Source organism: Vigna umbellata, chromosome 4, assembly GCF_029865625.1.
Source record: "Vigna umbellata cultivar VRB3 chromosome 4, Vumbellata_1.0, whole genome shotgun sequence".
NCBI lineage: Eukaryota > Viridiplantae > Streptophyta > Magnoliopsida > Fabales > Fabaceae > Vigna > Vigna umbellata.
In genome coordinates, this window is record NC_142168.1 from 61,823,890 (window position 1) to 61,848,195 (window position 24,306).

Consider the following 24,306-nt stretch of genomic DNA (forward strand, 5'->3'; position numbering starts at 1 on the left):
TAATGACCCTCATTTTTACATTAGATCGGGTCCAAGTCTTCATCACGAAATTTTTCTAAGTACCATTATACTTCCAATCGAGTCAGTTCATTTAACTAACCAAACAGAAAATTACGTTCGTTATATATTCCCTGTTTATCCAGTATCTTATCTGGACGTTCGTCCTAATTTTCAGAGGACTGAACGTTCGTCATTTTATGAACTTCAATCTAACGATGAAAATGATAATGAATGATGATAACTTAAAGTGTGAACACTATATGGATCGATATTATGATATTGGATTTGGACGAGCGTTCCAGGGAGGAACGACTCATATATGTTGAATATTGAATTGGTAAAGTATGACTGTGGATAAGTTAAGCCAGGCTGTCCATCCTGATATTCAGTGATTACTCTTCTCACGTAGAGAGGGTAAGTCATGCGTGTGAATGGCAGGAGGTCCTTAGTCCATAAGTTAACATGGGCGACGTAAGAACGGACTAACCTCGAGTGGCAGCTGTTGAGTGTATCCCAGTTACTACACCACTCGGGTGCAGGGACGCTTGTAACTACACAGATCATACAGTCCGGACGGTCGTCTAATATATATATATATATATATATATATATATATATATATATATATATATATATATATATATTTATCGATGTTACATGTGCTATATGTTAAACTATGTGCTTGAGTGGAATGACATGTTCATTGTATGTGCAGTTTGTATGAATTAAATTATATAAGCTTACCCTTTCGTTTTCCTTGTGTTGTCCATTGTATATGTACGTTCGTCCTGTCTTGCAATGATCATCCGTGTGGATGTGAGCAGAAGGCGAGGCCACTCTGGAGGACGTCATTGTAGAGGAAAATCTTGTCGAGGTGGAAGTCAAGGCCGAGCCTTAGACCTGCTCGTTTACTTTTCAGCTTAAGTGTTAGTTTATTTTTGACGTTCGGCTGTTTAATTTTTGTAAAGCCGTTCGTTCTAGATTCTCTGTATACGCCTTATGTGCGTTATGTTGTACTGAAACCGCTCGGTTTTTTTGAACCCTATTTTAGTAATGTAAAGACTGCTTATTTTTACTGTTAATTGTAATTAATTCTAAATTATAGTAATTACTGTATTTTGGGATGTTACAATATCTCACTGAACATAACTAAAATTGAGATTAACAAATTCATAAAACAAAATAAACAAAATAAATTTAAAAGTATAAAATAAAAAAAAAGCAATAAAACAAACAATGTAAATTTGAAAAAATAAAACTAAAAACAATACCATATTTTCAAATTAAAAAAAATACTTAATAGAATTTTGAAATTTAACTGTGTCCTAAACATAAGTTTGAAATCCAATATAATTTAACCATATTTCAAAATCTGATAAATTTTTAAATAAGATTTCCAATTTGATTAAGTTCTTAATTAAATTTCAAAATATGATGTATTTCTATATCTAATGAATTATATTGCAATGTTAATTTCTTAATCAAAGTCTAAATTATAATAATTACTGTGATTACTTGATTTTGTCTGAAAAAATATAAAAATAATTTTTAAAAAATTAATTAAAAATAAATGTAATAACCCAAAATATAACGATTAACCATATGTTAATCATTATATAATTAATAAGATAGAACAGTTATAAACTATAATATATAGTACATGTAACATCCCGATTATATAATAACAAATATTACATAATAAAGACGTCAACATTCCAATAAAGAGAACAGTCGGAGCATGATGTGTAATTAAATGTGAAATTACAGTCATCCAGAAATAAAAGAAACGGGAATTCAAACTTGAACAGCTTAAAGAGTCAAATACTACAAGAGTTCATATGGGAAATTCCTAAGAAGACTACTCCGCAACCTTAGTATCCTCTAGCTCTTGCTCCAAAGGGATCTCTTCAACAACGTCTGCTCCCATCCAAGTGGATGATCATCGCCAGAGAAACATACCCAAACAGCACATAACACAAACAATGCAAGGGTGAGCTAGATATAAAAAGCATGTTATACATATAGCACAGTTAATTCATGTCATCATACGTAGATTCATATAAAGAAACAATTAAGGCATGCTCATTAAACCACAACTCACACATCTTTACACTTACATAGTTCTGCTGGCACTCCCCAACACTATGCAAGGTAAAGTCACAACACACGACTCATCCGAATTTGTATAACTGTCGAACTATTGGTCATCTTTGCACTTGCATAGTTGAGCTAGTCTTGCCTAACACTAGCAAGGTAAATCCCCCAATCTGTCTATGTCTAAATTCAAAGACTATAGACGAGGACCTCCCTCTACTCTCACCACTTACATTGTTCTTCTCTACTTGAGCATGAACAATGCTTTGAGTGTAGGGATAGACATACTAGTTCAAAGTTCCATACAGTTTATACAGAACAACACACCACCACATAACCACTTTCATCCATCTCTCCCCGAGATGTCCACTTCATACTCACATACACTATTTACTTTTACAATCGTATCATCATAGTAATTTATCATATTTCATACATTCACATATCTTCACATACATCACATCGCAATATATATTCCAAACATTTGTACACATAATTCAATTCCAAAGAAACTCAACTTAGAACTCAAAACTATTCATCCGAACACTATTCATCCGAACACTATTCATCAAACACTTTGCGGGACACTATTCATCCGAACACTATTCACCGAACGCCATCTGTCGAACGTTATCTTGCCGAACACTACTATATTTGGACGCACGCTATAAGATCCAACACAATCAGGCCGAACGATAAAACCGAACAGTATTCAGTCGAACGGTAAAACCGAACATTTCCAATATTCAGTCGAACGCTAAAACCGAACGACTCCAGTATTCAGTCGAACGCTAAAACCGAACGCCCCACTGGATTAAACATTTCCCGACCGAACGTTATAACCGAACACCTCACTAAAATCGTACAATGTCAGGACGAACGTTCAAAGATCAATCATCATCAAATACCGAACGTTCGCTACGAACGATCACTAAATGGGAATAAACATCAGCAAAACCGAACGTTATCTATCATTAAGACCGAACGCTTACGATCGAAGCCTGAGAATACTTGGGCAAGATCGAACGCTAGCTATCACTGATACACCCAGATTAAACGCTTACCAACTAAACATCAGAATACGCGATTTAGGTCGAACGCTAATGATTTCTAACAGATATCGAGACCGAACGCTCAAGATCCAAACTTAAGACTATCAAATGAAGACCGAACGCTCAACAATCAGAATTAAACCAAGACCGAACGCTCACAATCAGAATCAAACAAAGACCGAACGCTCACAATCAGAATTAAACCAATACAGAACGCTTACAATCAAAATCAAGCCAAGACCGAATGCTAACAATCAGAATTAAACCAAGACCGAACGCTCACAATCAGAATCAAACTAAGACCGAACGCTCACAATCAGAATCAAGTCAAGACCGAACGCTCACAATCAGAATTAAACCAAGACCGAACGCTCACAATCAGAAGTAAAGCAGATCATAAATTCTAAAATACTCAAAGTAAACAACTGGAACATCAAAACTCAAACTGAACTTCAACTATCACTATCAAAAGCAAAGACAGAATTGATTTCATAGGTGAATGTACATTGATATGAATAAAAGAGTGCGTAGAGTTCTCAAGAAGACATCATGATAATGTGAATCCCAATCCAGGGTATTCTAGTTCATATTCAGAACTTTAATTTGACTCTTTCCACTCATTTTTCCAATCAAGGTTCATTAGCCTATTCATCAATCTAAAATTCACAAACAAATTCAAGAAACACAAATTTGAATCAATTTTTATGCATTGGACTTTTCTCTGTCTCGAGAAGACATCTCGATGAAAAATGCTCACTATGGAGACATTTAATTCCGAAAGAAATCATAAAATTGCAGAGAATCAGAATCCAAATCATTTTCTCAAAACATAACAATGGCAGAAATCAAGAACACAGAACAATCTCAACACAAACGAGAATACGAAATAGAACTTTATTAATATGAAAAGAAGATTACAACTGTACCGGAAGTCACCAATATTCTCGCGACTGTCACTCTCGCAATTGTCTCAGCGAAATCCAGAAACAAGAACAGTATCTCTACTCTAAGAAAAGCGTAAAAACCCTAATCTACAGAGCGTCTGAAAATGTATCTCAAAAGTATATGAAGAAGTGTTCTCTATATCTCCCTATTTACATGGTGAAGGCCCTTTATATAGGATCAAAAACGAAAAGAGAAAAGGAAGGGGGAAAAGAAAAATGGGAGAGGGAAAACCTTGCTATGACGCTTCGAGCTTCACCTTGATCCAACGGTCTCCAAAAGCTTTGCTCTTCAAACCCTCCGATCCACTTAAGCTTCGGTCAGCTTCTTCTCTGGCGAGGATCGCGCTCCGGTCACGTCTTCAGCTTCACCGGTCAGGTTCTTCTTTGGGTAAGTGGCGAGAGCTTTTCTTCTCCCTTCTCTCGCACAAGCCCTAGCTTAAGTGTTTCTACTCTCTTCCAAATGAATGTGCTTGAGAGAATGTTATTTTCTCAAATGAGCTGCTCTGCAATGACCCCCAAAAGCTGCCTCCATTGAAACTCACCGTTTCACTTAAGTCCATACCAGCATTAGCAGCCCAATTATCCAATCAGCAGCAGTCTTCCAATTGCAGCACCATTGTAGCAGGCCAGCGCTGCCTTCAATTTCACTTGCAGCAGCCTAATGTTCAAACAGTGGCCCAAAACAGCGGCCCAAATTTAATCCAGCAGCTCATTTCAATTCAACACCTCTCAATCAACTTCTATTATGGCCCAAATGTTGTCCCAATTTGTAAAAAATCAAACAATTAAGAAAAAGAAGAGAAATTATGCAATTAAAACAAAACATTTTTATTGAAAGAATTTCAGAAAAATACTAATTTCCTAATTATTAACAAAAGCTAAAAATTACACCTAAAAACCTCTTTTTAACTAAAATTTTATAAAACTAAAGAATTAAGAGAAAAACATAAAACTAATCTAATTCTAAGAAATTAAAAACTAAAGAAATCTAAGAAATGATTTTTAATAGAGAAAAATATGTAAATCTAGAGTGTTATCAGTAACTAATAATAAATAAATGACAATTCATATAAAACATCTCCAGAATAAGGTAGGATGTTCTTTTATTTACTTTTGGAATTAGGGCAAGGAAAGAAGGGGGAAGCTGTGTAACTAGAGTTGTGTAATTCTTATAGCTAAATCAATGCTGCCCCTGCAGCCATTGCTCCATTGCTCACTACTGTTTTCAATATGTACTTCACTACGACAATGTACTATTCAATGTTCAAAGCATCAAGTTTTCTCTGTTTGAATCTTCAAATAGTGGAAGTTTGCAATGCTATCAATAAACTTAAATGAAAAAAATTTAAGAAAAGAGTAAACAAACTTTATAATGGATGTTTGTATTGGTGATCAAAGATCTTACAGTTAGTGGATTGCCTAATGACTTTCCAGTTTGAGGGTCCCAACAAATAAGTTCAACAGCCTTGCTCCCACTTACAAGATACTTTCCATCCAGTGACCATGCAATACAAAGTACCCAGTTCTTGTGTCCTGCATAAAATGTTAACAGCTATAATGCTATATATGACTCGTTAAAATGGCCGAAGCATTATGAAACTATAGAAATTGATATTAATTTAATAAGGAAGGATAAAGAATAGCTCTTTACAGCAGAGTAGACCATTGTAATTCTCTCAATACTATAATTCTCAGCCTTCACAGTCCCTATCCTTCCCTCTTATTATTTTCTCATTCCTTTGCAATAACCCCCACCCTCCCACTATTCTTTGCTAGCTTAGAATTCCATCATGATCCAGATTTAATAGCATGAACATTCCCCTTAGCAGTAACACACTGCTTCTCATCGAGAACCTTCAACTAATTCTAACTCCTTTTACAATTTAGTTAAATTGATCATTTATATTCTTGTACTTAATTAGCAAATACCAAGAACAACTTAACATTTTTAAATGTCAAACCTTTGCAAGTGTACAATGGTGTCTGAGTGGTCAAGTCCCAAAATCGAACACTGGTATCACCAGAACCACTTGCCAGTTGTCGTCCATCGGGACTGAAGGCAACACTAAGTACAACTTCAGCATGACCTAAAAATATAAACAACCGCAAAAATATGAATTCCAGAACATTCAAAGAATAACACAAACTTGTGCTGCAATCATCAACATCTAAACCACACTGATGTCTCTCACAGTTTAGCAAGCACAATACAACATTGTGCCACTACGAATGGGAAAATACACAATATGTCTCACATACCAGAAATAGTTGCAGAACAGCGATTCACAGGACGAATCCAAAAAATAGCTTGAGGTTGACAAACTATAGGCAAAGCCTTCTCCACCGAGACTGGAATAGTGTTAAAGTAACATTGCAAAGGAAAAGAAAAACATCATTACAAGTGCGTAATTCTTTGTATCAATTCTTTAGAAAGATGAGGATTTTTTTTCTCAAAATGTGTTAAAAGCAAGTAAATAAGTGAATTTACAACGAATTAAGAAAGAAAAAGAAATAATTTATTGTAAACAAACATGACTAACCTTTGTTTTTCTGCAAGTATGTTTCAAGTGGCACAATGAGCTCCTCATCTGATATATAGAAAGCATACGACAACTTCTCTTCCTAAAATGAAAGCATAGATAATCGCTCAATGTTATAAATAATAAACAAAATGTAAAATAGAATTTGAGAAGAATAAAGGGACTTGCTTACATTGTTTTGAAGCTTATTAACAATCTGATTGAGGTGTTGAGGGCCAGCAATCTGAGGTAGGTAAATGGGAGAGCCCAAGGGAGTTCCATCTGGGTCTGTCAAAAGACACATCACGTTGTTGATTATCTCCCTCTTCTCCACCATAGTCTCTGTCTCTACCTCCATTTTTCAATCAGGGATTTTCCTTCTCTTATGCTGAGATTCTCTTATGGATGATGCTTCTTACTCTTCCACTTGGGATTCTATTTGGTTCTATCTTCGTTGTCGTGCTGAAACTAATAAAAGTAGTGAAATAAAGTCACACCGGCACAAACCCTAAATTAAACAGGACCCAGGACCCATCATACAGAGACCTCAGACTTCCCATATTTATGTTTTTTTTTCTTTGTTAAATATCATCATTTTAAATTTTAAATTTTAAATTTTAAACTTTAAATTTTAAATGATGATATTCTCAACCCAACTCATTGGATTTATTTACGAAAACGGCGGCAGATTTCGGGTTGAGAGTGGTGTGGTTTAGTTGGGGAGGAACCTGGGTGACCTTCGTGGGGTGAGGAATTGACTGTGTACATAAGAGTTTTTCTCTGACATTTTAACGAACACTTGAAGGTGTCGCTTCTACAGTGAACAAAAATTAGACTCTCCCGATTAGAATTCAAACTCGAATTGAGAGTCTCGTGAATGCATTAACCAACACCCTTTTGGGCTTCTCTTCATGCACAAAAAAAAAATTCTTACCCAGCCGCCGTGAACGATGCTCTGCCACAAATCCTTCTCTCCGGTGCTACAGATGCGTGGGAACGTTCTCAAACAAGACACGCACACGAATGGGGATAAAAATGCATGGTGATGGGTGTTTCTTCGTGCATCCCATCAAATTTCTACCTGCACCTCATCACAGGCTTCCGAAAATTTTGATCCGGTGCAGGGGTGTGTTAACTGTCTTTCGAAAAAGAAATTTCAGAATTGATCTACTGTGTTGCGAAAAGTAAAATCCAGTTTTATGGAATTAAGGGACAGCCTAGCCTGCCATCTTTTTTAAAATTTTTTAATTATTTTTAAACTTTTTAATTATTTTTAAAATTCGTTTATCCATATTTAAAGCATATTTAATTATATAATTTTTTTAAAATTTTTAATTAATGTTTTCAATCAAATAAATTAAAATAATATTATATTTACATATCATATTATTCTATTATAAATAAAAAATAAATTTTAATTTATAATGATAATGGTTTAAACTACAACACTAATATATATTTATATTCTTAAAATAATATAACATAAAAATATTAACTTTTAATTTATTTTATATTTTAATTTTAAAAAAAACGGGTTAGTAGAACAATCCACCGCTAATTTGACGGGGACCATGTAAGATTTTGCCGAATTGAAGTCACATATCTAAAGGGTTCTTTCTTTTCAACATTTTAACCATTTAAACCATCTAAAACTAGAAGTTTGAATCTCTGAAGATACCTCACCCACCATTCATCTACGATTTGGTTAAAGGAGGGGTGTAATGGTTCAATGAGGACATCCACACACAGCACTTGGTCGTGTTGTACTTCCAAGCCTTTCACATCTCTTTTCATGTTTGCATGGATGTTTTAATTTCACTAAATAGAAGTCTGAACACAGCTTTACAAAATAAGAACTAAATTTTAACCGTTACATCTCAATTTAAAATACTCCATTCAAACACTACAAAAGTGACAAGGTGAACAAAAATGACAGTTTAACCAAAAATGGCCATTGTTGTTAGAAGAAAATGCCTCCTGCATCGCATCGCTCGTGTTTGTGACCTTGGGTTTTAATTTTTTTTTTAAATCATCTCTGATAATGGGTCTTCCATTTTTTGTTTATGGTTTCTTGTTTATTCCGTATCCATGAATCAACAGAGACACAAAAAATTATGACACACAAATTTATCACAATAATGCTAAGTGTAAGACCTTGGAAAATGAACACCATTAATCACCTGTCACATCCCCTTTAATTACTCCCAAAACCCCTCTGCAATGCATTAAAAACGCACTTCCATACTCTCTGCATTCTCGCCAAGTGTCGCGATGGAATGTTCTGAAGTCAGTTAATGGAGTGCAGGTGTCAGCAGAAGAATGCACGACCGTTTGGACGTGGGGCAAACAAAATTAATCTTATGAAAAATCTGCCTCATTCTTCAGCATGCACCTTCACCTTCCAAACTCTGATCTCCATTTTTCTCCTCCTTCTCTCTAGAAAACCTTTCCCTTCTTTCTACTACCACTCACTCTTCTCTGCTCCGATCACTGTTCAGGCACCGTAGAAGGATTCCAGTCGTCCTGAGCTTTCACCTGAATCGAACACTTTAGAGTTCTGAAACCGGTAAGTTCATTTTCCTTCAACTGTTCGTTCTGGTGAACATGCACACCCAACTCTGGGTGCATGAGTTCTTAAGTTAAATACTGAACCCCTTTTTCATCTGTCGTTGATGTTGGTTCGAATGGTAGTGAGCGTTGAGGGTAGCATGGATTTTTAGTTCACAAGTCAAGTTGCAAACTGTAGGACGTCCGTTCATGTTAGAGGTAAGGGAAGCTTATTAATTTAATTCGTATGCTGATTGTATGATTTCTGAAAATGAATGTATGTTGTTGAACGAGTGAATATATGTATTCAGTATGAGTATGATGCATGATAGTTGATGAGTATGAAGTATATGAATGTGAAAATGAGTTATAAATCTGAGGTATGAATTATTCATATGGATGTTATAAAGTCTGAAAATTTATAATTGGTGTAAAGTATAAAGTATAAACTGGTATATGGAAAACTTAAGTTGAAAATAGTTATAAATCTGAATATGAACTTATTACTATGATTATGTATGTTCGTTATCAAACGGTCCTCTACCGTTCGGTTTTCAAGTAAACTGGTTAAAAGGGAATTCTTTCATTTGGAAGGAATTCTGATCGAGAACGAGCGTTCTCATGTGGAAATAATATCTTGAAGCGTTCGGCTCAGAATAGTCGTACCAAATATTCGAAATAAAGTAATATATATATATATATATATATATATATATGTACCTTGTAATTTAAAGATTTGTAACGCTCGGTCTTATACTTAGCGTTCGTTACAAGTAGCGCTCGGTCTTACACTAAGCGTATGTCCTATGTAGTGCTCGGTCTTATACCGGAATCTCGTATTTGTCTTTAACCATCAAACGTGTGGAAATAGCGTACGTTCAAACTTCAGTAAAATTCCTCTTACCGTATTCGGTCATTGACTGGCAGTCAGTCTCAAAAATAGAATTATTCTCGTTATGGTTCTGAAATGGTCTTGAGGTGGTTTTATCCATTGGATCCGGCCTAGAGTCCTGTACTTAAATTATTTTTGAGTATTGATAAAATCTTCCGAGAGTCAGTTCATTCAACTGATTTCAATGGTAAGTAACGTTCGCCAAAAGTGATGTTTATTTGTAGTTAAATTTATTCGGTTCTGGAACGAAGGTTATCGTTCTCTTTTCTCCCGTTCGTCCTCATTATGAAGAGGACTGAACGTTCGTTATTTTATGAACTTGGATTGGAAGATGAAAATGAAAATAAAGGGAAATATTATAAATAATGAACAGTATATGAGATGAATAAGTGATGGTGGATTTTGAACGAGCGTTCCAAGGAGGAACGACTCTATGATTTGAATATGGAAAGTTGTGTAGTATGAACGTGGTAAAGCTACTGATGGCAGTTCATCCTGATGTTCCGTGAGTGCTCGTCCTCACGTAGAGGAGAGTAGGTCATGTGTGGGAACGGCAGGAGGTCCTAGTCCTTAGGAGTACTTTGGACTGATAGGGCTAACCTCGGGTGGCAACTGTTGAGTGTTTCCCAGTTATCACATCACTCGGGTGCACGAACGCCTGTAGATACATGGATTCATACAGTCCGGACGGTCTGTCTTATGAGAGTTTTGGATGGTTATTTCTATGTTGATATATTATTGTATTGTTGGTATGTTTAAATTGGATGTTGATGCATTGAAGTAAATTATATAAGCTTACCCTGTGTTCTTTCCTTGTGTTGTTTTGTATCTGTACGTCCGTCCTGTCAATGCAATGATCATCCGTGTGGATGTGAGCAGAAGGAGACACTCTTTTGGAAGAAGTGGTGGAGAAGAGAATCTTGTGGACGTCGAAGTGAAAGTCGAGACTTAGATCGTCCAGTAGAATTAGGCGTCCTTAGAATTTTATGACGTTCGGTTATTGGTTTTGTAAAACCGTTCGTCCTGAACCTTTGTTACTTCTGTTTTATCTTATTAACTCTGTATTTAATGACGTTCGGCTTTTGATAGCTGACTTTATATAAGACTGCACTGATTAATTATGTAATGTGATTAATTCTAATTTATGGTTATTACTATATTTTGGGATGTTACACTAAGAAATCATGCATCAGATTTGCAGAACAGAGGAAATACAACTAACAAAGATTAAGAAAACGCGCATGAACAAATCCAAAAGATAAGAAAATTTGACCAGTGATATAAACAGTTCAAGCAAAGAGATAAGATTTGGTAAATAACCTTCGTTGTGTGAAACCAATACAATCGTAATTTTCTTCTTTCTTCAATCCAGTATTCTTCTTCCCTCTAATTCTTTCCAGCTTTTCGAATTCCAGAAACCAATTAGCTCCCTTCCTCGTTTTTCAATTCCAGTCCCCCTCTCCCTTTTTCAAATACCACGCAAGCAGAAAACCCTAATTAGGTTTTTACATTGGGCATTTTAGATTTTCCTTATTTTTCTATTTTTTGTTTTTGTTTTGTTTCTAAATTTTATTATATTAGTAATAATTTTTATTATATATATATATATATATATTATTATTATACTAGTAATAATATTTTTAACATAATTGATATTTTTTCATCTTAATTCATTTATTATTATTATATTTTTTTAAGTTAAAATCTTTATTGTAACATGTAAGACCTCGGAAAATGCACACCCTTAATCACCTGTCACATCCCTTAACTTCTCCCAAAACCCCTCTGCAGTGCATTAAAAACGCACTTCCATTCTCTCTGTTTTCCTGCCAAGTGTCGTGATGGAATGTTCTGAAATCAGTAGTGGAAGACAAGTGTCAGCAAGAGAACGGACGTTGGTTTTTAAACAAAACTGACTTTTCTGAAAACCGCGTCCCTCTCTGCATGCACTCATCTTCTCCAACAATCCTAATCTTTCGAATTCTCCTCCTTCTCTCTAGAACCATTTCATCTTCTCTCTACTACAACTCACTCTACCTTGCTCCGGTCACTGTTCAGACACCGTAGAAGGATTCCCGGCGTCCTGAGCTTTCGTTTGAACCGAACACTTTAGAGTTCTGAAACCGGTAAGTTTATCCTCCTTCCACTGTTCGTTCTTATAAACATGCACGCCCAGCTTTGGGTGCTGGAATTCTTTAGTTAAAAACTAAACCTGTTTCCATCTATCTTTGATGTTGATTCATAGAGTAGTAAGCGTTGCGGGTAGAAGGAATTTATAATTTACAAGTCAAGTTGCACACTGTAGGACGTCCGTTCACGTTAGAGGTAAGGGAAGCTTAGTAATTTAATTCGTATGTTGTTGTATGCTTGTTGAAATTGATTGCATGTTACTGAATGAGTGTATGTATGTATCCAGTATATGTATGAAGCATGATGTTTGATATGCCTGAAGTGTATGAATGTGAACATGAGTATTTATTTGAAGTATGAATTATTAATGTGGATGCCATAAAGTCTGGAAATTTATATTTTTGATGTGAAGTATAAAGTATGAACTGGTATTTGGAAAGATTCAAAGTTGAAAATAGTGGAAAATGTGAATATGAACTTCTTAATATGATTATGTACGTTCGTAATCGAACGGTTCTCTACCGTTCGGTTTCCTAGTAATCTAGTTAAAAATGGAATTCTTTCATTCGGAAAGAACTCCGATCGAGAACGAGCGTCCTCTTGTGAAAGACTATGTTTGAGCGTTCGGCTCAGCCTAGTGGTACCTGACTATCTTAAACCAATTGAAGTTTTATATATTAGTAACGCTCGGTTTTATATCAAACGTTCGTTATAGGTAGCGCATAGTTTTATACTAAGCGTTCGTCCCAATCGGTGTTCGGTCTTATACCGAGCGTTCATCCTAATTAGTACTCGGTCATCTACCTAACGTTCGTCCTAAGTAGTGTTCGGTCTTATACCGAACGCTCGTCCTTATCTTTGATTCCTAAACGGACGTAACTAGCGTTCGTCCAAATTGTTAGTAAGCATATATAATTGGCATTCGGTCATGGACTGGCAGTCGACCCCTTTTAAACGAATTGTTCTCAGTATAGTTAATTACTTGTCTTTTTGTATCTTTATCCATTTGGATTCGGCCTAGAGTCTGCATACTTAAATTATTTCTGAATATTGATTGTATCACTATAGAGTCATTTCATTCAACTGATTTGAGTAGCCATGACGTCCATTAAATAACCAGGAAATCAACAACAATGGATCACGTTAAATCTGGATCACGTTTCTCGATGCTTCTCCACGCTCCTTCATACTAGAAATCAACAACAATGGAATCAACAACAATGGAATCAACAACAATGGAAGCAATGAAACCCAAAAGGAAAATGGCAAAGAGACAAATGAAGGAAAAGAAAAGGAAAGGACGAAGAAATGAGAGAAAGTGAGAAGGAAACGGGGAAGAGAGATATATGTGAGAGATGGGTGGGGTGCAGCTGAAGAGCAAAATTGACGTGAAATAGAGTTTTCAAATCAATTAAAAAATCCTAAACAGTAAAAATAAAAAGGTTTTAACTAAAAAAGAAGGATAAAATTGGAATTAAATGAATTTGGAGAGGTGGAGGAAGCACGGTGTGGTGGTAGAGGGAGTAACACCCGTACAAATTTGATGGGATGCACGAAGAAACACCCAGCACCATGCATTTTTATCCCCATTCGTCTGCGTGTCTTGTTTGAGAACGTTCCAACGCATCTGTAGCACCGGAGAGAAGGATTTGTGGCAAAGCATCGTTCACGGCGGCTGGGTAAGAATTTTTTTTGTGCATGAAGAAAAGCCCAAAAGGGTGTTGGTTAATGCGTTCACGAGGCTCTCAATTCGAGTTTGAATTCTAATAGGGAGAGTCTAATTTTTGATCACTGTAGAAGCGACACCTTCAAGTGTTCGTTAAAATGCCAAAGAAAAACTCTTATGTAGACAGTCAATTCCTCACCCCACGAAGGTCCCCCAGGTTCCTCCCCCAACTAAACCACACCACTCTCAATCCCAAATCTGCCATCGTTTTCGTAAATAAATCCAATGAGTTGGGTTGAGAATATCATCATTTAAAATTTAAAATTTAAAGTTTAAAATTTAAAATTTAAAATGATGATATTTAACAAAGAAAAAAAAACATAAATATGGGAAGTCTGAGGTCTCTGTATGATGGATCCTGGGTCCTGCGTAATTTAGGGTTTGTGCCGGTGTGACTTTATTTCACTACTTTTTTTAGTTTCAACACGACAACGAAGATAGAACCAAATAGATCCCCAAGTGGAAGAGTAAGAAGCATCATCCATAAGAGAATCTCAGGATAAGAGAAGGAAAATCCCTGATTGAAAAATGGAGGTAGAGGCAAAGACTATGGTGGAGAAGAGGGAGATAATCAACAACGTGATGTGTCTTTTGACAGACCCAGATGGAACTCCCTTAGGCTCTGCAATGTACCTACCTCAGATTGCTGGCCCTCAACACCTCAATTAGATTATTAATGAGCTTCAAAACAATGTAAGCAAGTCCCTTTATTCTTCTCAAATTCTATTTTACATTTTGTTTATTATTTATAACATTGAGCGATTATCTATGCTTTCATTTTAGGAAGAGAAGTTGTCGTATGCTTTCTATATATCAGATGAGGAGCTCATTGTGCCACTTGAAACATACTTGCAGAAAAACAAAGGTTATCATGTTTGTTTACAATAAATTATTTCTTTTTCTTTCTTAATTCGTTGTAAATTCACTTATTTACTTGCTTTTAACACATTTTGAGAAAAAAAAATCCTCATCTTTCTAAAGAATTGATACAAAGAATTACGCACTTGTAATGATGTTTTCCTTTTCCTTTGCAATGTTACTTTAACACTATTCCAGTCTCGCTGGAGAAGGCTTTGCCTATAGTTTGTCAACCTCAAGCTATTTTTCGGATTCGTCCTGTGAATCGCTGTTCTGCAACTATTTCTGGTATGTGAGACATATTGTGTATTTTCCCATTCGTAGTGGCACAATGTTGTATTGTGCTTGCTAAGCTGTGAGAGACATCAGTGTGGTTTGGATGTTGATGATTGTAGCACAAGTTTGTGTTATTCTTTGAATGTTCTGGAATTCATATTTTTGCGGTTGTTTATATTTTTAGGTCATGCTGAAGTTGTACTTAGTGTTGCCTTCAGTCCCGATGGACAACAACTGGCAAGTGGTTCTGGTGATACCAGTGTTCGATTTTGGGACTTGACCACTCAGACACCATTGTACACTTGCAAAGGTTTGACATTTAAAAATGTTAAGTTGTTCTTGGTATTTGCTAATTAAGTACAGGAAATAAAAATGATCAATTTAACTAAATGGTAAAAGGAGTTAGAATTAATTGAAGGTTCTCGATCAGAAGCAGTGTGTTACTGCTAAGGGGAATGTTCATGCTATTAAATCTGGATCATGATGGAATTCTAAGCTGGCAAAGAATAGTGGGAGGGTGGGGGTTATTGCAAAGGAATGAGAAAATAATAAGAGGGAAGGATAGGGACTGTGAAGGCTGAGAATTATAGTATTGGGAGAATTACAATGGTCTACTCTGTTGTAAAGAGCTATTCTTTATCCTTCCTTATTAAATTAATACCAATTTCTATAGTTTCATAATGCTTCGGCAATTTTAACGAGTCATATATAGCATTGTAGCTGTTAACATTTTATGCAGGACACAAGAACTGGGTACTTTGTATTGCATGGTCACTGGATGGAAAGTATCTTGTAAGTGGGAGCAAGGCTGGTGAACTTATTTGTTGGGACCCTCAAACTGGAAAGTCATTAGGCAATCCACTAACTGTAAGATCTTTGATCACCAATACAAACATCCATTATAAAGTTTGTTTACTCTTTTCTTAATTTTTTTTCATTTAAGTTTATTGATAGCATTGCAAACTTCCACTATTTGAAGATTCAAACAGAGAAACTTGATGCTTTGAACATTGAATAGTACATTGTCGTAGTGAAGTACATATTGAAAACAGTAGTGAGCAATGGTGCAATGGCTGCAGGGGCAGCATTTATTTAGCTATAAGAATTACACAACTCTAGTTACACAGCTTCCCCCTTCTTTCCTTGCCTTAATTCCAAAAGTAAATAAAAGAACATCCTACCTTATTCTGGAGATGTTTTATATGAATTGTCATTTATTTATTATTAGTTACTGATAACACTCTAGATTTACATATTTTTCTCTATTAAAAATCATTTCTTAGATTTCTTTAGTTTTTAATTTCTTAGAATTAGATTAGTTTTATGTTTTTCTCTTAATTCTTTAGTTTTATAAAATTTTAGTTAAAAAGAGGTTTTTAGGTGTAATTTTTAGCTTTTGTTAATAATTAGGAAATTAGTATTTTTCTGAAATTCTTTCAATAAAAATGTTTTGTTTTAATTGCATAATTTCTCTTCTTTTTCTTAATTGTTTGATTTTTTACAGATTGGGACAACATTTGGGCCATAATAGAAGTTGATTGAGAGGTGTTGAATTGAAATGAGCTGCTGGATTAAATTTGGGCCACTGTTTTGGGCCACTATTTTAACGTTAAGCTGCTGCAAGTGAAATTGAAGGCAGCGCTGGCCTGCTACAATGGTGCTGCAATTGGAAGACTGTTCCTGATTGGATAATTGGGCTGCCAATGATGGTATGGGCTTAAGTGAAACGGTGAGTTTCAATGGAGGCAACTTTTGGGGGTCATTGCAGAGCAGCTCATTTGAGAAAATAACATTCTCTCAAGCACATTCATTTGGAAGAGAGTAGAAACACTTAAGCTAGGGCTTGTGCGAGAGAAGGGAGAAGAAAAGCTCTCGCCACTTACCCAAAGAAGAACCTGACCGGTGAAGCTGAAGACGTGACCGGAGCGCGATCCTCGCCAGAGAAGAAGCTGACCGAAGCTTAAGTGGATCGGAGGGTTTGAAGAGCAAAGCTTTTGGAGATCGTTGGATCAAGGTGAAGCTCGAAGCGTCATAGCAAGGTTCCCCTCTCCCATTTTTCTTTTCCCCCTTCCTTTTCTCTTTTCGTTTTTGACCCTATATAAATGCCCTTCACCATGTAAATAGGGAGATATAGAGAACACTTCTTCATATACTTTTGAGATACATTTTCAGACGCTCTGTAGATTAGGGTTTTTACGCTTTTCTTAGAGTAGAGATATTGTTCTTGTTTCTGGATTTCGCTGAGACAATTGCGAGAGTGACAGTCGCGAGAATATTGGTGACTTCCGGTACAGTTGTAATCTTCTTTTCATATTAATAAAGTTCTATTTCGTATTCTCGTTTGTGTTGAGATTGTTCTGTGTTCTTGATTTCTGCCATTGTTATGTTTTGAGAAAATGATTTGGATTCTGATTCTCTGCAATTTTATGATTTCTTTCGGAATTAAATGTCTCCATAGTGAGCATTTTTCATCGAGATGTCTTCTCGAGACAGAGAAAAGTCCAATGCATAAAAATTGATTCAAATTTGTGTTTCTTGAATTTGTTTGTGAATTTTAGATTGATGAATAGGCTAATGAACCTTGATTGGAAAAATGAGTGGAAAGAGTCAAATTAAAGTTCTGAAATATGAACTAGAATACCCTGGATTGGGATTCACATTATCATGATGTCTTCTTGAGAACTCTACGCACTCTTTTATTCATATCAATGTACATTCACCTATGAAATCAATTCTGTCTTTGCTTTTGATAGTGATAGTTGAAGTTCAGTTTGAGTTTTGATGTTCCAGTTGTTTACTTTGAGTATTTTAGAATTTATGATCTGCTTTACTTCTGTTTCAGCCTTTACATTCTTGTTGATATGATGCTTTTCAATCTTGAGTTTTAAGTTCTTTTCAATTTGGTTTTATTTCTGATTTTGTTCCAGTTTTAGTATATAGGTTTTGTTTTGGATATAAATAGGTTTAATCTCTTCATTACTTTAGCTTAGGTTTTATTTCTTTATTTTCTTCCTTCTTTTATTTTAAAATAGATTATAGTTTCGCTTTTCTTAATTTTTTAATTTCTGTGTTTTCATTTTAAATGTCCCCACCTGTTTAGTAGTAGTTAGTAAGTAAATAATTAGTAAATAAATACAAGACTTAACTCTACATTTTAAAACTTAATTTTGTTGAGTCCTAGGATTGATATTCTGGTTGCCCTATGCTACATTAGTGGGGACCAGATTTTGTTCTGATTTTAGGCGACAAAAATCAGTTTAACAAATGGCGCCGTTGCCGGGGACTCAGCGAGTTAAGTCTTAGAGTGTTAGGTCAGTCTTGTTTAGGCTTGTTTTCTTGATTTTATTTCTGTTTTGTGTTCATATATGTTCCTTTTTAGTTTAGGATCTGTTTGTTTTGTTTTGTTTTCATTCTTGTTTAGAGCAAGAGGAAATTCATTCAGAACAGCCATGGCAGCCACAATTCTGTGATCAGTGGCAACAGGGGATTCCAACGTATGAACTTCAAGGACTAACCAATCAAGTGGCCGAGTTAGTAGCTGTAGTCAACAAGTTGACTAGGAGAGTTGAAAAGGAGAAAGAGGCAGCAACCAATGACGCACCACTGATGGTAGCTGCTACCCCAGAGTTTCAAGTGATTAAGTGTCCAACCACCTCTGTAATTGTATACGCTAATCCTTCTTTCACTGATTCAGATTCTGTTTTAATTTCTGTTAATGATAATTCCAATTCTCTGATGAGTGGTGATTGTATGAATGCATCTGTTGATTCTGAATCTGTATATGAACTTTATGTTGGTGATGAGAGTACTGAACCTCATTCTGAAATTGATTGTATTGTTGATTTGAACTCTGATTTTAAAATTGAACCTGCTGAGCTTGAAGTACAAATTGATTTCAGAAAGTCCAAAGAGTATTTGAAAAAAATGAGGGAAGCTACCAACCATGTTTTGGTGCTTCAGTACTATGAAATGGACTTTTATGCTGATGTATGTGATCCTAAAATTGATTTGACTACGTTTGATCAAATGCTTGATGTGCCTGTAGAGGTTGTTGATTTTAGTCCTTGCTTTGATCATTCTAATATCACAAATTCAGTATTTAACATTGATAGAGTTCATATACCTGCATCTAGTGTTTTTTATGATTGCACAGATTTAAATGCACTTCTTGATGATGAATCAGGTGCTCATGATGATAGATATGTAGTTTTTGATGATGTGAAAGTTGATATGACTGATTTTGAAAATGCCTGTACTAATTTAGGATTAGAACTTGAACTTGAGTTTGCTGGGTTCTTAAACTCTTTAGAACTGAGTAATGAAAAACTCACTGGTTGTACATGCCTTGGGGGTGGTTGTGAAGTTTGTGAAGAAATCAGTTCTGCCATATGTTCTGCTTCTAACTATTTTGCAGGCGCCAAGGAAGAGATCATTATGTTCAAGCTGGATGGAAATGACCTTGATGAGGTAGCTAGTGATCAGAGAACACAGGTTTATTCTGAACTTAGCATTCCCATAGAATTCTCTAAGGTTCAATATGAATTTAATGCTTTGGATCTGTTTAAAGTTGAACCCATAGAACCTGCTCCAGATTATGTTCCTGTTATGCCTGCACACAGTCATATTTTAGATTCAGCCTGTTCCATTGAAAATATTGACATGCCTTATGCTGTTTCAGAGTTATGCACTGGTTTTGACATTATTCCAGTTGATGATAGCTTCACAATAGGTGTTCATTTAGCTGCTGATTTGATAGATGCTAGTGAGGTCATTTTTGAGGAGCCAGTACAGGTTGATTTTAAATTTGAGCTTCCTATCTGTTTAGGTGAGGTACAAACTAGCTTTGATAATCTTATGGATGAGAAAACCTTGCCAGATATTCTTGCTGTTATACCTGATTGTACTGAAAAGCTGGATGAAATTTGTGTTGTAGAACATATTGATATTTCTGATGATTTTTATGATGTGTGCATTGGTCTGGACAACAATTTTGAGGATAACTTTATGGACTGTGTTGAGTTCACTATGGATTTTGTTGTTATTACTAAGGAAGAGCCAACACAGGTGTTGTTTAACCTTGAAATTCTAGTTGTCTTATCTGAGTTTCCTTTGCAGTTTAGCTCATTTGATTGCCTATGCATAGATCCTTTAGAGCCTGTTGTTAACACTGCAGTAGTTATTGATTCTAAGGTTCTAAGAGCACCATTTGAGATTGAATGTATCCATACCCCTACTGTTTGCACTGATAATATTTTTCCCACCTTTGATGCATTGGTTCTTCATGAGAATGATCTTGATTTCAGTTTTAACAAAGCTGAAATGTTTGATGATTCACTGATGAACATTGACTTTGATTTTGCTGTTGTAGCTGACATTACTAATATTGCCACTCATCCAAAGGAAGCTGCAGACACAAAGGAAGTGGTCATGAATGCAAGAGAAGGTATAAATGATGCTCAAAGAGCCTGGAATTTGCAAAATCAACAGCAAAGGCATGAGGAGATCTGGTTGCTGCAGCTGAAAGCATTGAATGGAGAACTGATGATGCTAAAGTAGAGAGCTGGGAAGGAGCTAATGCACATCTTGGCTGACAATGGAGAAAATCCAATAAGCTCTTTCTTGTCCCTTCCTTTAAATAGTAGTTATAGGTTTTTTATAGTAGTTTACATAGCTTTAAGTAGCATAATAAATAGTAGGGTAGATAATATGTTGTTTTTCATAAAAATAAAAAGAATTAACTTTGATTTGTGGCTAATCTGAATAAGTTCTTTGCCTCTTTAGTTTTGTAGTTTTACTTTTAAGTCTTGTTTCTGTTCTTGTTCAATTGCTGTTTTTTTTGTGTTTTTCAGTTTCTATTCTTGTACATATCTGTTGCTGTTTGATCTGAGTATGTTTTTGTTGATTAGAAAACCTTACTCACTCACACATTGAGGGCAATGTGCCTCTTAAGTGTGGGGGTGAGGGGTTGCAGTTAAAATTTTTGCTTTTACTTTGATAGATGTGTTTAGTATCTGTTTTAGCAATAAAATAGGGGTATTTTTTTCTGAACTGTTTTTCTCTTAGTTTAGGTCTGGTTTGGTTTATAAATCCCTAGAGTAGTTTACTATTCTTTCTTTAGTCTGTAACTACTTACTCTTGTTACTGATCTGTTTTAGTTTAGTTGTTAGTTTTGTTGATAATAGTTCTCAGGTCTTTTAAAGTTCATTCATTTTCTGGTTTATGTTGTTTTAGCTTAGGTTCTTTTGCTGTTTTTTAATCTGTTTTAGAACTTATTTTAGGTCCCTTTTCTTGGCTTATTTCTATTAAATTATTTTCCTTATGCTAGTTTCTTGCTCTATTTTAGTTCTTCATTAGTTTATATTCTTCATTTTATTTTCATGCTTTGCTTCAAGTTTTAATTAGGATTCTTTTCATAATTTGGTTCTATTTTCTTTCTGCTACTGTTTTTAAAATTTTTCTGAATCTGTTTAGCTTTCTTTTTGTCAATTCTCTATTCTGGTTATATTGCATATGTTAGGTAGCTTATAGGAATAGTTTAGGTTTATCTTCTGTCAATATATTAGGTAGTTTAGGACTGATTCCAGGTTCCTTTTATTTCTCTAACCTTTGTTTCTATTCTTTTAGATTCTGTTTTATGCTTATCTTCATTCTTTGGTGATGTCATTCAAATTTTAGCTTTATTTCCTTAGATTAGAATTGTCAAGAGTAGACTTAGCTTTGGATTTGGGCAAAAGTAGTTCTAGCATTAATTTTTACAGTCTTTAGTTCATTTCAATTCAGTAATTTTTACATAGGATGAGTAGCAAGTCAGTTTTAACAAATTTTAAACCCTTGAGAGATTTTGGGCCAGCTTTTGTCTTTCTTGTGTGATAACATGCATGTTTAATTGTCATTCTGATTTTGCATTGATTCTTTGTGATGTGCTCGCTCTTGGTAACTTTAAATATGATCTAGGCATCCTTCATTTTTCCAGTTTAGCTTATCCATTTCATTCCTTACCATTGCACCTTATATTGAGCTTTAGTTTTTTTTTCTTTGCTTTTCATCCATTTCAAGCCATTTCCCCCAACCAATCATTCCTTAGAGACTTGTGAGATGTAGGGAGAAGTCTAGAACTTGGTGAGTGCATGAAAAAGAGTGAGGCCAGAAGTGAAAAAGAAAAAAAAAATGTGTTGAAAAAAAATCTGGTTTGGTTGAAAAAGAAAGAAACAGGTTTGGAAATGAGAAAAATCAGAAAAAGAAATTGAAAAAGAGACCTGAAATGAATGAAATAGAAAGAGAACCAGAGAAAAAGAAAGAAAAAATCATCTGGCCAAAGTCTGAGAAAAATAGTATGTTCTGAGTTCTAGTTTTATCCCTTTTTCTTCACATTTCTCTACTCATTTCAGTTCCCATTCTTTTCTGTTTTTCCATTTCATTCCATGAACATTACAAGCCAATTAAAGACCTATTGATTTAGAGAAGCCTTGAGTCAAGCACTGTCATTTAGAGTCTTTTCAAAGTTGTGAATGGTAGTTGGCATGACATGATTGAGTGAAACAGGATTACATACTGTATTTTGTTTGATTGATTGAAATATACTGTATTTTGTTAGGAATGTAAATCTAGAATCACAACTGATTTAACTGTCATTAGACAGTTTACTTTTTGTACATATATACTGCTGACTTCAATAAGAAAATTAATCGTTTTCTCTAAATCTTTTGCATCTCTGTTTTCATTGCCTATCTCTCTCGGTTCCGCTTTTCCAAAATATCTTTCTCTCTTCTCTGATAAGCTGCCACTCTAACAGTGGTATCAGAGCTTACAGGTTTCGAATCTGGGAGGAGTAGTCAAGTAAAGAAACTCTGCAGCAAAATAGATTTTACGCTGAAGTATGGCAGGGATGATCCAAAGTAACCTACCGGTATTCGACGGAAAGAATTTCGAAGATTGGTGCGTAAAGATGGATGCTATATTGGGCTTCCATGAGATCGATGAAATTGTCAAAGATGGGTTTAAAGATCCTGCAAAGAATGCTACAGATGAAGAAAAGAAAGCGTATAAAGAGAACAGAAAATTAGACTGCAAAGCACGCATGATCTTGCATCAATGCATCTCGACGGCGATATTCCAAAAGGTGTCAAAGGCGACAACAGCCAAAGAAACATGGGAGATCTTACAAGATGGGTACGGAACTGCTAGAAATATAAAGGAGATTAAGCTACAGTCATTACGGCGGCAGTATGAGCTCCTGAACATGGGGGAACAAGAAACCATTCAAGGGTACTGATAACAGTTGAAAAACTGTTATTTTCATGCTTAAAAGTGATACTAAAAGCAACCTTTAGACTTAGAAACTAGCTTGAAATCATGCATTTTGTTTATATTTTCAGAAATAAGAGAGCTGGACAGGTTTATGCTTGATTTGAGTGTTTTTGTGCAGGTTTTGAGGTGAATTTGGTGAAAGAAGTGAAGAATGAGAGAGAGGACATTAGAAAAGACAAGAAAGAGTGCAAAAAGAGAAGTCGAAGGCACCGCTCAGCGGCAAACTACCGCTGAGCGGCACTCAAGAGGTGGCGTTGGAACCGCTGAGGGGCAAATGGCCGCTGAGGGGAAGAAAGAAGACGCGTAACCACCGCTGAGCGGTAAATGGCGCTGAGCGGCACTTTTTGGGCTTGGGCTTTTGTAATCTTTTGTAACTCTAGATTAGTATATAAGGGCTTGCACGTCCTTTAGTTAGAGATCTTTGGCAGAAACGAGGCAAACACTCTCTCTTCCACCCCTTTGAAGGAGGATCTTGGATGCTCAGGCTACCTCTTCACCTTTATTGGGTTTATTCTTTCATACTTTCATTGTTATTCATCTAGGTTCACCATGAATATGGTGAACTAAACCTTGTATGTTTGTTGGGGAATCAATGTAATCTCTTGAAGCTCTCATATATGGATTTGTTGAATACATCTTTGAATTAAGACATATGCTTTCTTTTCATCATTAGTTAGGGTTTTTCCTCTTTGCTCAATGCTTGCATTGTTTAACTCATTCTAATGCATGATTATTGGTTTTGTTGATACGGACACGTACGGGGAAATCTAGATCCGGGGAATTTCTCCCAATATTTTACTGACAATATTATATTGGTTGCCTTAAGCTCCTGAGGTAATGAACTAATCATTAGGAATGCTAGGAATTGTATGAACTATTTGATTAGGGAGAAGCCATCTAGAATGGTACATTAGTGAGTGGCATTAACAATGATGATTTGAATGTTGAATTCCTAAAATGT

The 24,306-nt window shown here is 35.5% G+C and overlaps 1 protein-coding gene and 1 pseudogene across 1 annotated transcript; one reads left to right on the top strand and one right to left on the bottom strand.

Moving 5' to 3' along the window:
- Positions 1 to 1,749: 1,749 nt before the first annotated feature.
- Positions 1,750 to 7,238, bottom strand: LOC148200813 (notchless protein homolog). The gene is made up of 6 exons (XM_088111577.1): positions 6,803 to 7,238; positions 6,631 to 6,712; positions 6,350 to 6,439; positions 6,052 to 6,177; positions 5,496 to 5,623; positions 1,750 to 1,917 (listed from the first exon to the last, which is right to left on the bottom strand). Exons 1-6 carry the CDS (start codon positions 6,965 to 6,967, stop codon positions 1,882 to 1,884), a joined length of 627 nt encoding a protein of 208 aa, XP_087967703.1. The 5' UTR covers positions 6,968 to 7,238; the 3' UTR covers positions 1,750 to 1,881.
- Positions 7,239 to 14,432: 7,194 nt separating this feature from the next.
- LOC148200814 (notchless protein homolog) lies at positions 14,433 to 16,090 on the top strand (annotated as a pseudogene).
- The last annotated feature ends 8,216 nt before the right edge of the window (positions 16,091 to 24,306 follow it).